This window comes from Rhinoraja longicauda, chromosome 24 (assembly GCF_053455715.1).
Source record: "Rhinoraja longicauda isolate Sanriku21f chromosome 24, sRhiLon1.1, whole genome shotgun sequence".
NCBI classification, from domain to species: domain Eukaryota; kingdom Metazoa; phylum Chordata; class Chondrichthyes; order Rajiformes; family Arhynchobatidae; genus Rhinoraja; species Rhinoraja longicauda.
Genome location: NC_135976.1, coordinates 213,999 through 227,754, shown reverse-complemented (window position 1 = coordinate 227,754; position 13,756 = coordinate 213,999). Strand labels below are relative to the sequence as shown.

The 13,756-nt window shown below is 49.0% G+C and overlaps 1 protein-coding gene across 1 annotated transcript in view; it reads left to right on the top strand.

Annotated features, from left to right (window-relative positions):
• LOC144605527 (kin of IRRE-like protein 1) overlaps window positions 1–13,756 on the top strand; it is a 133,698-nt gene that overhangs the window by 30,901 nt on the left and 89,041 nt on the right. The window contains exons 2-3 of the mRNA XM_078420903.1: window positions 5,017–5,166; window positions 9,132–9,281. Coding sequence (XP_078277029.1) covers window positions 5,017–5,166; window positions 9,132–9,281 — 300 coding nt within the window. The remainder of the gene's footprint in view (window positions 1–5,016; window positions 5,167–9,131; window positions 9,282–13,756) is intronic.

Sequence of the window (13,756 nt, the reverse complement as noted above, 5' to 3'; positions counted from 1 at the left end):
GGTCATTTAAAGGTTAGCTGATCAAAAGGTGATCTAATTGAGTTGTTTAAGAAAGGGAATGAAAGGAATAGATCGAGTCTTTTACCCAGAGTAGGGGAATCGAGAACCAGAGGACATCGGTTTAAGGTGAAGGGGAGAAAGGTTTAATAGGAACCTGAGCGGATACCTTTTTACACTAAGGGTGGTAGGTGTATGGAATGAGCTGCCAGAGGTGGTAGTTGAGGCAGGTACTATCACATTTAAGAATTATTTAGACAGGTACATGGATAGGATATCTCTAGAAGGATATGGGCCAAACGCAGGCAGGTGGGACTAGTGTACTTGGGGCATGTTGTTCGGCGTGGGTAGGTTAGGCTAAGAGCCTGTTTCCATGCTGAATGACTCTATGTCTCTATAACTCACAGAAACATAGAAAATTATGTTTCTAAGGAGGCCATTTGGCCCTTCGAGCCAGCACCGCCATTCATTGTGATCATGGCTGATCGTCCCCAATCAATACCCCGTGCCTGCCTTCTCCCCATATCCCTTGATTCCACTAGCCCCAAGAGCTCTATCTAACTCTCTCTTAAATCCATCCAGTGATTTGGCTTCCACTGCCCTCTGTGGCAGAGAATTCCACAAATTCATAACCCTCTGGGTGAAAAAGTTTTTTCTCTCCTCAGTTTTAAATGGCCTCCCCTTTATTCCAAGACTGTGGCCCTTGGTTCTGGACTCGCCCAACATTGGGAACATTTTTACTACATCTAGCTTGTCCAGTCCTTTTATAATTTTATATGTTTATATAAGATCCCCTCTCATCCTTCTAAACTCTAGTGAATATAAGCCTAGTCTTTTCAATCTTTCCTCATATGTCAGTCCCGCCATCCCAGGGATCAATCTCGTGAACCTACGCTGCACTGCCTCAATTACAAGGATGTCCTTTCTCAAATTAGGAGACCAAAATTGTACACAATACTCCAGATGTGGTCTTACCAGGACCCTATACAACTGCAGAAGAACCTCTTCACTCCTATACTGAAATCCTCCGGTTATGAAGGCCAACATTCCAAAAGCTTTTTTCACTGCCTGCTGTACCTGCACGCCAACTTTCAGTGACTGGTGTACAAGGACACCCAGGTCTCACTGCACCTCCCCCTTAACCTAACTCTATAGAGGTAATAATCTGCCTCTGCCCCCAAAGTGGATAACCTCACATTTATCTATATTATACTGCATCTGCCACGCATCTGCCCACTCACTCAACCTGTCCAGGTCATCCTGCAACCTCCTAACATCCTCTTCGCAGTGTATACTGCCACACAGCTTTGTGTCATCCGCAAACGTGCTAGTGTTGCTTCTAATTCCCTCCTCCAAATCATTAATATATATGGGAAAACAGTTGCGGCCCCAACACCGAGCCTTGCGGCACTCCACTCGCCACTGCCTGCCATTCTGAAAAGGACCCGTTTACTCCTACTCTTTGCTTTCTGTCTGTCAACCAATTTTCTATCCATGTCAACACCCTACCCCCAATACCATGTGCTCTAAGTTTAGTCACCAATCTCCCATGTGGGACCTTATCAAAGGCTTTCTGAAAGTCTAGATACACTACATCCACTGGCTCCCCTTCATCCATTTTACTTGTCATGTTCTCAAAAAATTCCAGAAGATTAGTCAAGCATGATTTCCCTTTCATACATCCATGCTGACTTGGACTTATCCTTTTACTGCTATCCAAATGCACCGTTATTACCTCTTTAATAATTGACTCCAGCATCTTTCCCACCACCGAAGTCAGGCTAACTGGTCTGTAATTCCCCGTTTTCTCTCTCGCTCCTTTCTTGAAAAGTGGGATAACATTAGCTATCCTCCAATCCACAGGAACTGATCCCGAATCTATTGAACATTGGAAAATGATCACCAATGTGTCCACTATTTCTAGAGCCACCTCCCTGAGGACCATCAGGTCCAGTGGATTTATCATCCTTCAGTCCCATTAGTCTACCCAATACTATTTCTCGCCTAATGAAAATTTCTTTCAGTTCCTCTACCCCCCTAGATCCTCTGTCCTCTAGTACATCTGGGAGATTGTTTGTGTCTTCCTTATCCGAAGTACCTGCTCAACTCTTCTGCCATTTCCTTGTTACCCATAATAATTTCACCCGTGTCTACCTTCAAGGGACCCACATTTGCCTTTACTACTCCTTTTCTCTTAACATATTTAAAGAAGCTTTTACTGTCCTTCTTTATATTCTTGGCCAGCTTCTCCTCGTACTTCATCTTTTCAGCCCTTATTGCCCGTTTTGTTACCTTCTGTTGTCTTATGAAAGTTTCCCAATCCTCTGGCTTCCTGCTACTCTTTGCTGTTATACATCTTTTCTGTTAGTTTTATTCCATCCCTAACTTCCCTTGTTAGCCACAGTTGCCTCCTCCTTTTTGGAATGAAATGATCCTGCGTTTTCTGGATTATGCCGAAATTCCTGCCATTGCAGTTCCACCGTCATTCCTGCTAGGATCCCTTTCCAGTCTACCTTGGCCAGCTCCTCTCTCATGCCTTCATAGTCCCCTTTGTTCAACTGCAACACTGACACTTCCGATTTAACCTTCTCCTTCTCAAATTACAGATTGAAACTAATCATATTATGATCACTACCTCCAAGCGGTTCCTTTACCTCGAGTTCTCTTTATCAAATCTGGTTCATTGGACAACACTAAATCCAGAATTGCCTTTTCTCTGGTAGGCTCCATTACAAGCTGCTCTGAGAATCAATCTCAGAAGCACTCTACAAACTCTCTTTCTTGAGGTCCAGAACCAACCTGATTTTCCAGGTCGACCTGCATATTGAAATCGCCCATCACCACAGTGGCATTAGCTTTGTTACATGCCAGTTTTAACTCCTGCTGCATCTTACACCCTACATCCGGGCTACTATTTGGGGGTCTGTAGATAACACCAATTAGTGTCTTCTTGCCTTTACAATTCCTCAACTCAATCCACAGTGACTCACAGTGACAGTCAGTCCCTATGTCTTCCCTTGCAAGGGACTGAATTTCATCCCTCACCAGCAGAGCTACCCCACTGCCTCTGCCCACCTGCCTGTCCTTTCTATGGGATGTGTAACCCTGAATATTAAGTTCCCAGGCCCGATCCTCCTGCAGCCACGACTCTGTAATCCCCACAATGTCATATCTACCAACCTCTAACTGAGCCTCAAGCTCATCTACTTTACTTCTTATACTTCGCGCATTCATATACAATATTTTTAATTCCTTACTCATCTCACCCTTCACATCGATCCCTATTACACTTGGCCATACTCTCCTATCCCTTTGTGAGCTTTCTTTCCCGTTAAGTCTGGGGTCATTAACTTTCCTTTTACTCTCTTTCCCTTTAACTCCATCCTTGACTATCCCATTTGACACACCCCCCCTATTTAGTTTAAACCCACCCGTGTAGCAGTGGCAAATCTGCCTGCCAGAATGCTGGTCCCCCACCTGTTAAGGTGCAATCCGTCCCTTTTGCACAATTCCCCCTTACCCCAAAACAGATCCCAGTGATCTAAGAATCTAAATCCCTGCTCCCTGCACCAGCTCCTCAGCCACACATTCAGATTCCGTATCTCCCTGTTCCTGCTCTCACCAGCACGAGGAACTGGAAGCAAACCGGAGATAACCACCCTGGAGGTCCTGCTTTTCAGCATTTTTCCGAGATCTCTAAATTCACGCTGCAGAATATTCATCCCCTTCTTTCCAACATCGTTTGTGCCAACATGCACGACCACTTCCAGCTGTTCACCTTCGCCCTTGAGGATTTCCTGCACTCAATAATTTTTTGATGAAGGTAGGGCTGTGGATGGTGCATACGTGGATTTTCCTGAGACAATTGATAAGGTCCCTCATGGCAGGCTGATACAGAAGACTAAGGTGCACATTCATTCTTGATGACTTATTGGTATAAATTCAGTCAGGCTGGAGGTCTGTGACCAGTGGAGTTCCACAGGGATCTGTGCTAGGACCTCTGCTGTTTATGAAATATATCGGGACAAAAATGTAGATGGGTTGGTGAGCAAATTTGCTCATTACATCAAAGTCGAAGGAATTGCAGACAACGAGGAAAACTGTCAGAAGATATTGCGGGATATGGATCAGCTGCAGAAATGGGTAGAGAAATGGCAGATAAAGTTTAACTCTTAAGGTTGCACTATGGAAGGTTGAATGTCAGGGCAAAGTATACAGTTAATGGCAAGACCCTCAACAACATTGATGTGCAGAAGGATCTTGGAATCCAAGTTCATAACTCACTGATGGTGGCAGCACAAGTAGATAGGGTGGTAAAGACAGCATATGGTATGCTTGCCTTCATTGCTAGGGGCATGAAATATAAGAGTCAGGAAGTCATAATGCAGCTCTCAGGTCGAATTTGGGAGCATTATATGGTTCTGCTTACCCTATTACAAGAAAGATATGGAGCTTTGGTGATGGTGCAGAGATTTATCAGAATGCTGCCTGGATTAGAGGGTTTCAGCTACAAAAAGCTGACAGACATGGAGACTATTCTCTGCAATGTTGGAGGTTGAGCAGAGACTTGGTATCAAATTATGAGTGGCGTTGATTGAGTAGTCAATACTTTTTTCCCAGGGTGGAAATGTCTACACCTTAACATTAGACTATAAGGGGAGAGGAGGGAAGTTTAATCTGTGGGCCAAATTGGTTTACACAGAGTGGTGGCGGCCTGGAGCAAATGCCAGGGATGGTGGAAGAAGCAGATACAGTAGTGATGTTTACGAGGTTTTAGACAGGCACATGGAATTGCAAGGAATAGGGGGAAATGAATCATATACAGGCAGATAGGATCAGTTTAACTTGGTAACATATCCGGTACAAATATCGTGATCCAAAAGGTGTACTGTTCTATGTTTTAAGTTCTAAATGGGACTAACACAGTTCGGCATGGATGAGTTTGTCTACAGGGCCATGCTATGTGACTTAATAACTCCATAACGGACTTGGATCAGGCAGCTTTTGTTGTTTCCACAGCGAGTGGATCACAGATCATGGAGCAGCCCCGAGATCAGGTGGTGGTGGCAGGACACGGTGCCCTCCTCTCCTGCACTGTATTCAACTACTCCGGTATTGTCCAGTGGACCAAGGATGGACTGGCACTCGGAATGGGGAATGGACTTCCAGGTAAACACTTCTGAAGTTCAGGATATGACAGAATGATGTAAAGGATCTATACTCTGTGGTTAACACATGCCCTTTTTATTTACAAATACTTTATTCCGAAAACAAAAACAAACTTACAAAGTACTAACGCGATCAAATCAAAAGTTGCCTGTATAGGACTACCCGCTGCCTGGACCCGTGAATGGCCATCTTGGCCAGGCCCAGGGGCCCTCCTCCCTACCATCCCCCCTCTGTACCGGGTGCCCAAAAATCAGGAGCGTGGGGCTAAAATGGAGCCAAAACTTGAGGAGCAGCCCCTTCAGATACTGGAACAGGGGCTGCAACCTCTCGCACTGTAAATACAAATGGTACACCGTCTCTTCCTCGCCGCAGAATCGACAGGCGGCCGGCGAGTCCGTGAACCGGCTCAAGTACCTGCTACAGGCCACGGCTCTGAGCAACACTCCCCACCCCAGGTCCCTTGTGGAGAGACCTCCCTTGTAGAGAGTCCTCCACTGGGGACCGCTCCCGCCGCCCGGTGGTAACATGGACCACCAGGGTGTGTCCGGACGGAAGACGAGGGCGAGGAACTGGAGAGTGTGCAGGAGCAGCCTGTACAGTACACGTCTCTCCGCATCACGGAAATCTGGGCATCTGGGAAAGGCAGCTCATGTTGCGTGGGACCGGCTCTCAGGAAGGGACCCGGGCCGTGGGTCCTATGAGCAATTCCGATGGAGCAGGGGTAAGCCCGGTCGGAATCGTGCCACGCACACGCCTCTCGACACCCACTGCGACAGGGTGAGGACCGGCCACCCTCACAGCCACAGCACCCCCATCCCCCTGAGGAGCAGCGCCCTGGCTGAAGGTGACCAGATTCCTGGCTTTCAGATTGCGGTAAAAGCCAGGCAACTCCCGCCTAGTGCGCTGACTCATGCCCGCTACCGGGAGCCGGGAGCCCTCCTGGAGACAGCGCCCCTGGCGGAAATAGTACGTCGCCAGCGCGTGTCATCCAGGAGGGCACTTGGAGTACACGTACCTCCGCAGGGTCCTGAGACGGAAGGCCACCACCTGAGTGTGGATGCAGACCAGCGCCTGACCGCCCTCCTCCAACGGGAGACTCAGAACCCCAGCACAGACCCAGTGATTCCTCTCACCCCAGAAGAAGTTCACTAACCTCCTCTGTACCATGGTGATAAATAAAGAGGACGGGACCAGAGTGGCCAGCCGGTACCACAGCAGAGAGGCCACCAGCTGGTTTATAACCACAGCCCTGCTTCGGTAAGAGAGCACACCAAGGAGGCCTGACCAGCGTCCCAGCCGGGCGACGACTTTTGCCTCCAGCTCCTGCCAGTTCGCCGGCCAAGCCCCCTCAGTGGGATTCAGGTAGACCCCCAGATAGAGGAGGTGCCTGGTGCTCACTGTTGGGCCCTAGAGTCCTTAGGCTTCCCTGGGCTTGGCATAGAGGTGAGCACGAGTTTATCTACGGCCAGGGTCCCGCTTGGAGGTGATCTTCTGCCAGGGGATCCGCTTGAAGGTGTTTCTTTTTCTTAGCTTTCCTCCCCCGCTGATGCTCCCAGCCCTCCTCATCCACCCCCGCACTTCTCCGGAATCCACCGCTACAGGTACGGGACATGGGGGTGAAGGGGGGTGGGGGTAAGGGAGCAAAGCCATCATGGGCCACCGTGGTAGAACCAGCAGCCCCAGATGGGCCAGCAGTGCTTTCCTGGGCCACCGTGGTAGAACCAGCAGCCCCAGATGGGCCAGCAGTGCTTTCCTGGGTCACCGTGGTAGAACCAGCAGCCCCAGATGGGCCAGCAGTGCTTTCCTGGGCCACCGTGGTAGAACTGGCAGCCCGGGTCCTGAGACAATTCCTGCGAAAGTGCCCCACCTCTTTGCACGCATGACAATGCGCTTGGCCCGCATTCCAGAACACGCGATAGAAGAAACCTTCCCACTTCACATCAAAAGTCCCCTCCGTGTCCATCCCCTATATACACGCGGCGCTTGGACGTATATATATACTGCATCTCAGGATCATCAAACCTGTACAACAGGCCTCCTTGGTGGGCCCAGACCGCACCTCCCCCAGCTTGTTTACATGTGGGGGCAGGAGTGCATCCGAACAAAAATGGGAACGCTGGACAGAATGGCCGGCAACACGGGACCCCCCCATGGGCCCACCGCCGCGAGATTCCCGCCTGCCGTTAACCCCCTTTCCAGAGCGAGAGCCACCGATTGTTCAGTCTTTAGTATAACGACAACCTTCCCACTGACCACCGTGCCTTCCACTATGGCTTTCTTGCCCAGTGCGTATTGAAAGGCCTTGAAGGGAAGGTTGCTTTGCAAGTGCACTTTTACCCCATGTGTACGCCCCAACGACTCATGGGCCTCAGTCTTGGAGACTGCCGACCATACGGCAGCTGCATAACTCTGATGGGCCGCCATCTTTAGGGCGCGGCACAAAATAAAGAGTATCAGTACTTTATAAATCAAAGAAGTCCTTCTGCTGTTGCTGCACCTCCATGCTTTCGCAGCAGTTCAATAGTCTTGTGAAGGCTTTCTTGGAAAAGCAACAGAAGCAGTCTCCTCCTGATAAGATAGGAACATGCCAATCCTCCCCGACGTCGAAAATGGAGCTTCCGGAGGCTTCTTCCCCAGGTCTCCCTCGCCTCCCCAGCTTCAACGAAATCCAAAGCACTGTTGCCGTACTTACGCAACACACCTGGACCAGGCAAGTGGGTGTGGGAGGGAGCTTTCCGGTGTTACTGACCACAAACACCGCTCCAGACTCAGCTCCCACCAGTACAAGTGCAACCTGGCCTTCCGCCAGCTACTGCCGCTCCTACGACGTTCCAGAAACATGGACAGTTCCTCACTAATTAGAGGAATCTTTGAACAAAGAAAGTCTGCAGTCCGACAAAGCTCCGAACTACAAAGTCATTCCTCCTCACCAAACAAATCCTTCCGAAAAGTTCATCAAATCCTCCCCGCCAGCAGAACACCTCCTCTCTTGTCCCTGCGCTGGGAGTGTGTGATCTGACTGTGAAGAGGGAACTTCACTCTGTGGCTGACCCTGGGGAGAGTGTGTGATGGGACTGTGAAGAGGGAGCTTCATTCTGTGGCTGACAGTGGAAGTGTGGGAGTGTGTGATGGGGCAATGTAGAGGGAGCTTCACTCTGTGGCTGACCCTGGGGAGAGTGTGTGATGGGGCAATGTAGAGGGAGCTTCACTCTGTGGCTGACCCTGGGGAGAGTGTGTGATGGGACTGTGAAGAGGGAGCTTCATTCTGTGGCTGACAGTGGAAGTGTGGGAGTGTGTGATGGGGCAATGCAGAGGGAGCTTCACTCTGTGGCTGACCCTGGGGAGAGTGTGTGATGGGGCAATGTAGAGGGAGCTTCACTCTGTGGCTGACCCTGGGGAGAGTGTGTGATGGGGGCAGTGCAGAGGGAGTTTTACTCTGTGTCTGACAGTGGAAGTGTGGGAGTGTGTGATGGGGCAATGTAGAGGGAGCTTCACTCTGTGGCTGACCCTGGGGGGAGTGTGGGACTGTGAGAGTGTGTGATGGGATAGTGTTCAGGGAGCATCACCCTGTGACAGATCAGTGCAGGGGAAGCTTCATGGTATCTAACCTGCATCCTGGAAATTTGTAGAGACAGTGTAGAGGGAGCTTTACTCTGTCTAACTCATGCTCTGCTGGAAATTCCTCATCCCACTCCTGATCTATCAATCCCTGGAAGGAATTTGGATATTTTGGTGAGATCACCTCTTGGCCTTCTACACTCGAGACATCCCAGTCAGCTTTCCCTATGCTCCTGGCCAAACCACCCCCGCTCTCGATCCCAGGAGACAATCAGGTGAGCCTTCGTTGTGCTCTTCCCATTACAAGCAAATCCTCCCTCAGGTGGGGCTCAGACCTGGGCTGCAGGGCCCCGGATAACTGGAGCGAGACGTCTTTACTCCTGGCCTGTGTGCTGCCTGTTTTGCAGCGTGGCCTCGGTATCGGATTGTGGGTGACGCGGAAAAGGGGGAACACAATCTGCAGATCCAGGATGCGGAACTCTCGGATGATGCCGTCTATGAGTGTCAAGCTACAGAAGTCGCCCTCAGGTCTGACACAGCAACACTAACTGTACTGGGTAAGCATCTTACTGACCGGACTCCCACTCCTCGTACACAACTGGATATCCCTCCCTCTGCCCTCCTGCTCCCACCACCACCTCGCCACACCACACCAAACACCACTATACACCACTCCCTATATCAGTAACCCTCTCTGATCCCTGTAGCCCTCCCTGCCTCAGGAACCATGTGGAGCCCCACACCTCGTACTTCTCCATAACCACCTCTAACCCCTACATCTCTCCCTATCTCTATATCCCATTGTCTCTACATCTCTCCCTATCTCTGTATCCCATTGTCCCTACATCTCTCCCTATCTCTGTATCCCAGCTCCGACACCTCTCACTGTGTCAGAGTTATTCCTGCTGCTCCACTTGCCTATCTCAATAGTAATCATGTATTGTCTTTCTGCTGACTGGTTAGCATGCAACAAAAGCTTTTCACTGTACCTCGATACACGTGACAATAAACTAAACTGAAATTCTGTAACCCCCTTCAACCCCTACACCTCTCTCCATCTGTGTAACCCCCTCTAGTACCTACACCCCTCCCTATCTGTAATGCCCTTCAGCACCTATACCAATGGTTCAATGCTACTTTATTATCAGATCTACCGAGGAAGAGTGAAATTCTTTTTTGCATACATTCAGTGAAGTATTACTTTGCATAAGCACATCTTAGATTTAGTACAATTGTATAAGAATGGTCCACCATGACAGAATACAAGTCGCCAGGGTTGATGTCATTTTCAGGTCCAAGTTGTTATAAGTGCAGAGTTCTTCACCTCACCATAAAGGCATGTTGTCCTTGCGGCATTGCAGGGTTGCTCTGTCCGGTGTCCTCCACCACTCCGTGCCACTGCAGGTCGCATCCGGTCCGCGTGCTCGGCCACTTGGAGTGGCACCCGATCCAGTCGAACCCCAGGCTGCTGCAGGGCCTCCAGCAGCCCAGTCCACCTTCGAGGTGCACTGCACTGCATTGTCTCCGGCAACCGGTCCACTTACTGGCCCTTTGTTCTTTGCATCCGCTGCTGCTGCCATCTTGAATCTCTCACCCCCATCTGTGGCCCGGGGGTGAGCAGGGCAGCTTCGACCCCTTGTGGATGGGATTCCTGGCACGGCAGCAGGCGGGCCAGGACTACTGCGAGGGATAGACGTGACACCACAGTCGCTATTGCTGTCACGCACGCTGAGCACCATACCCCTCCCTATGTCCATAATCCCCTTGTGTTCCCACACACTTCGCTTCCTGTTGTATCCTCTGTTACATACAGCATGGTAACAGGCCCTTTGGTCCTTGTCCATTCCAACCCAGTTTGCATCCTGTGCTTGTCCCAGTTGCCTGTGTTTTGCCCCCGTGCATGTACCTGTCCAGGTATGTTTAACCATTGCCATTGCACTCGGCTCCACAGCTTCTTCTCGCACTTCATTCCATGTACTCACCATTCTCTGTGAAGAAATTACTGCTCATGTCACTTTTACATTTTTCTCTTTCAATTTCAGCCTCTAGTTCTAGACATCCCTACCTTGGGAAGAAGACTGAACATGCATTTCATTTATACCTCTCACAATATTGTACACTTCTTTAAGGTTACTCTTCAGCCTCCTGTGCCCAAGGGAAAAAGTCCCAGTCTATCAAGCCTTTTTTTGGTCATTGAAGCCTACAAGTCCTTGTAACATCCTGGTGCATCTTGCCTTCACCCTTTCCAAATTAATATCATCCTTCCTGTATCAGGGCAACCAGAACTGCACACAATACTGCAAGCATAGTCTCACCGACATCTTGTTCAACTGTTTCCTAATGTCTCAACTCCTGTACCCTTGCAGAATAAGGAAAGAATAAGGAAACTCTCTCTCCATCTGTCTAACTGTGCTGCCACTTTCAGGGAACTGTACTCTTGGTCTCTCTGCCCCACAACATTCCCCAAGACCATACAATTTAATGTGCCTTTCTTTGACATACCACATTTAAAATTAAATTTAATCTGCCAACCCTTGGCCTACATCCCTAGTTGATCCAGATCCATTGTAAACTTAGAAAACCTTCCTTACTGTCCACTGTACCACCTTGCCATCCAAATGGTTGCTGTAGATGACAAACTCGAGTGTATCCTGCATACAATTCCAGTGGTCTACCACTGGTCACAGGTCATCATTCAGAGGAGTAACCCTCTACTACTACCCTCTGATTTTTTTCCACAAAGCTAATTGTGAATCCAGTTACTGTAGCAGCTTACTGTGGATTTCCTGTGATCTAACCTTTAGGACTGCCCAATATTTAGGATCTTGTGAACACCCTTGCTAAAATAAATGTAGACAACACCCACTGTCCACTTTATTCAATCCTCTTGGAGACCTCTTCACAAAACAAAATCAAATTAGTGACATGATTTCACATGCTCAAAGTCTATGCCTAACCAGTACCTGCCTATCCAATTGCTGGAAGATCCTGCTCCTCAGAATCCCCTGCAATAACTTTCCCACACCAGCCTGCAGTTCCGTAGCTTGTCATTGCAGACCTTCGTAAATAAAGGCACAACATTAGCCACCATCCAGGCTTCCGGTAGCTCAGCTAAAGATGACACAGATATCTCTTCCAGGGCCCCACCACCTTCTTCCCCAGCTTCTCACAATGAGCTACTGGCTCAGCTCCAGAATTTCTATCCATGTTAATCATCTTTGATATTGCGAGCAACTCATTTTGTGCAATTCCGATATGGCTGAACACATCACGACTCGTTTTCCTCAATTAATTTACATGCATGATCTTTTTAGAGTCAGAGAGTGATACAGTGTGGAAACAGGCCCCTTGGCCCAACTTGCCCACACCGGCCAACAATGTACCAGCTCCACTTGCCTGCGCTTCATCCATATCCCTCCAAACTTGTCCTATCCTTGTACCTGTCCAACTGTCTCTTAAACGATGGGATAGTCCCAGCCTCAACTACTTCCTTTGGCATCTTGTTCCATACACCCACCACCCTTTGTTGTGTGAAAAAGCTACCCCTCGGATTCCTATTAAATCTTTTCCCCTTCACCTTGAACCTATGTCCTCTGGTCCTCGAATCCCCTACTCTGGGCAAGAGACTTGACACGAAACGTCACTCTTTCCTTCTCTCTGGAGATGCTGCCTGTCCTGCTGAGTTACTCCAGCTTTTTGTGTCTATCTTCTATATATATATATATATATATATAACCCTCCTGTTGTCGAATAGAGTCATAAAGTGACTAGACATGCATGGTGAAAATAAGTCAATGGACACCTGGGAATTGAAAGTTATTCAAGTGTTGAAAAGCATGTGCGGTGTATCGGATGCAGGTGGGAAGGGAATGGACAAGGGGGTAACAATAGAACAAGATATTATATAATATATACAGTAAATGTGGATGGGTTGCTGAGTAATTTTGCTGCCAACAGTGAGGAGTGCTGTCAGAAGATACAGCGGGATATAGATCAGCTATAGATTAGCTGCAGAGATGGGCGGAGACAAGGCAGATGGAGCCCCAGCAAGTGTGAGGTTTTGCACTTTGGGAGGTTGAATGTGAGGAGAGAGACAAGACCCTTTGCATCATCGATGTGCAGAGGGATCTTGGAGTCCAAGTTCATAGCTCACTGAAGGTGGCAGCACGTAGGTGGGGTAGTAAAGAAGGCGTATAGTTTGCTTGCCTTCATTGCTCAGGGCACTGAAAATGTCAGGAAGTCTTCATGCAACTCTATAGGACTTTGGTTAAGCTGCATTTGGAGTATTGCATGCAATTTGGTCGCCACATTACAGTATAGATGTGGCTTTGGAGAGCGATTCAGAGGATGTTTACCGGAATGCTGCCTGGATTACAGAGTTTCGGCTAGAGGAAGGGGTTGGATAGACTGGGGCAGCACAGTGGCGCAGCGGTAACATTGCTGCTTTACAACACCAGAGACCCAGGTTCAATCCTGCCTATGGGTGCTGTCTGTACAAAGGTTGTACATTCTCCCCGTGACCTGCGTGGGTTTTCTCCGAGAAAAAATCTTTGGTTTCCTTCCACACTCCAAAGACGTACAGGTATGTACGTTAATTGGCTTGGTAAATGTAAAAATTGTCCCTAGGATAGTGTTAATGTGCGGGGATCGCTGGTCGGCGCAGACCCGGTGCGCTGAAGGTCCTGTTTCCGCGCTGTACCTCTAAACTAAACCTCGTATTCCACTGGGGTAGTTTACAAGCCCAAGTTTTGGTAAAACCCACCCCCTTTTTCCCATCTGCTCCCTGTGCTCCACCTGTCACTTGCTGCACTTTGGCCAGCCCCCAACTCCTTTCCAGTTTTCTCCCAATGCTACCCTCAGTCTGAAGAAGGACCCACCCACAACATGTTCTATCCATGTCCAGAGATGCTGCCTGAACCACAGAGTTTAGAGTTTAGAGATACAGCGCAGAACCCGGCCTTTCCTCGCCGACCAGCGATCACCCCATACCCTAGCACTACACTATACACTATAGACAATTTACAATTTTACC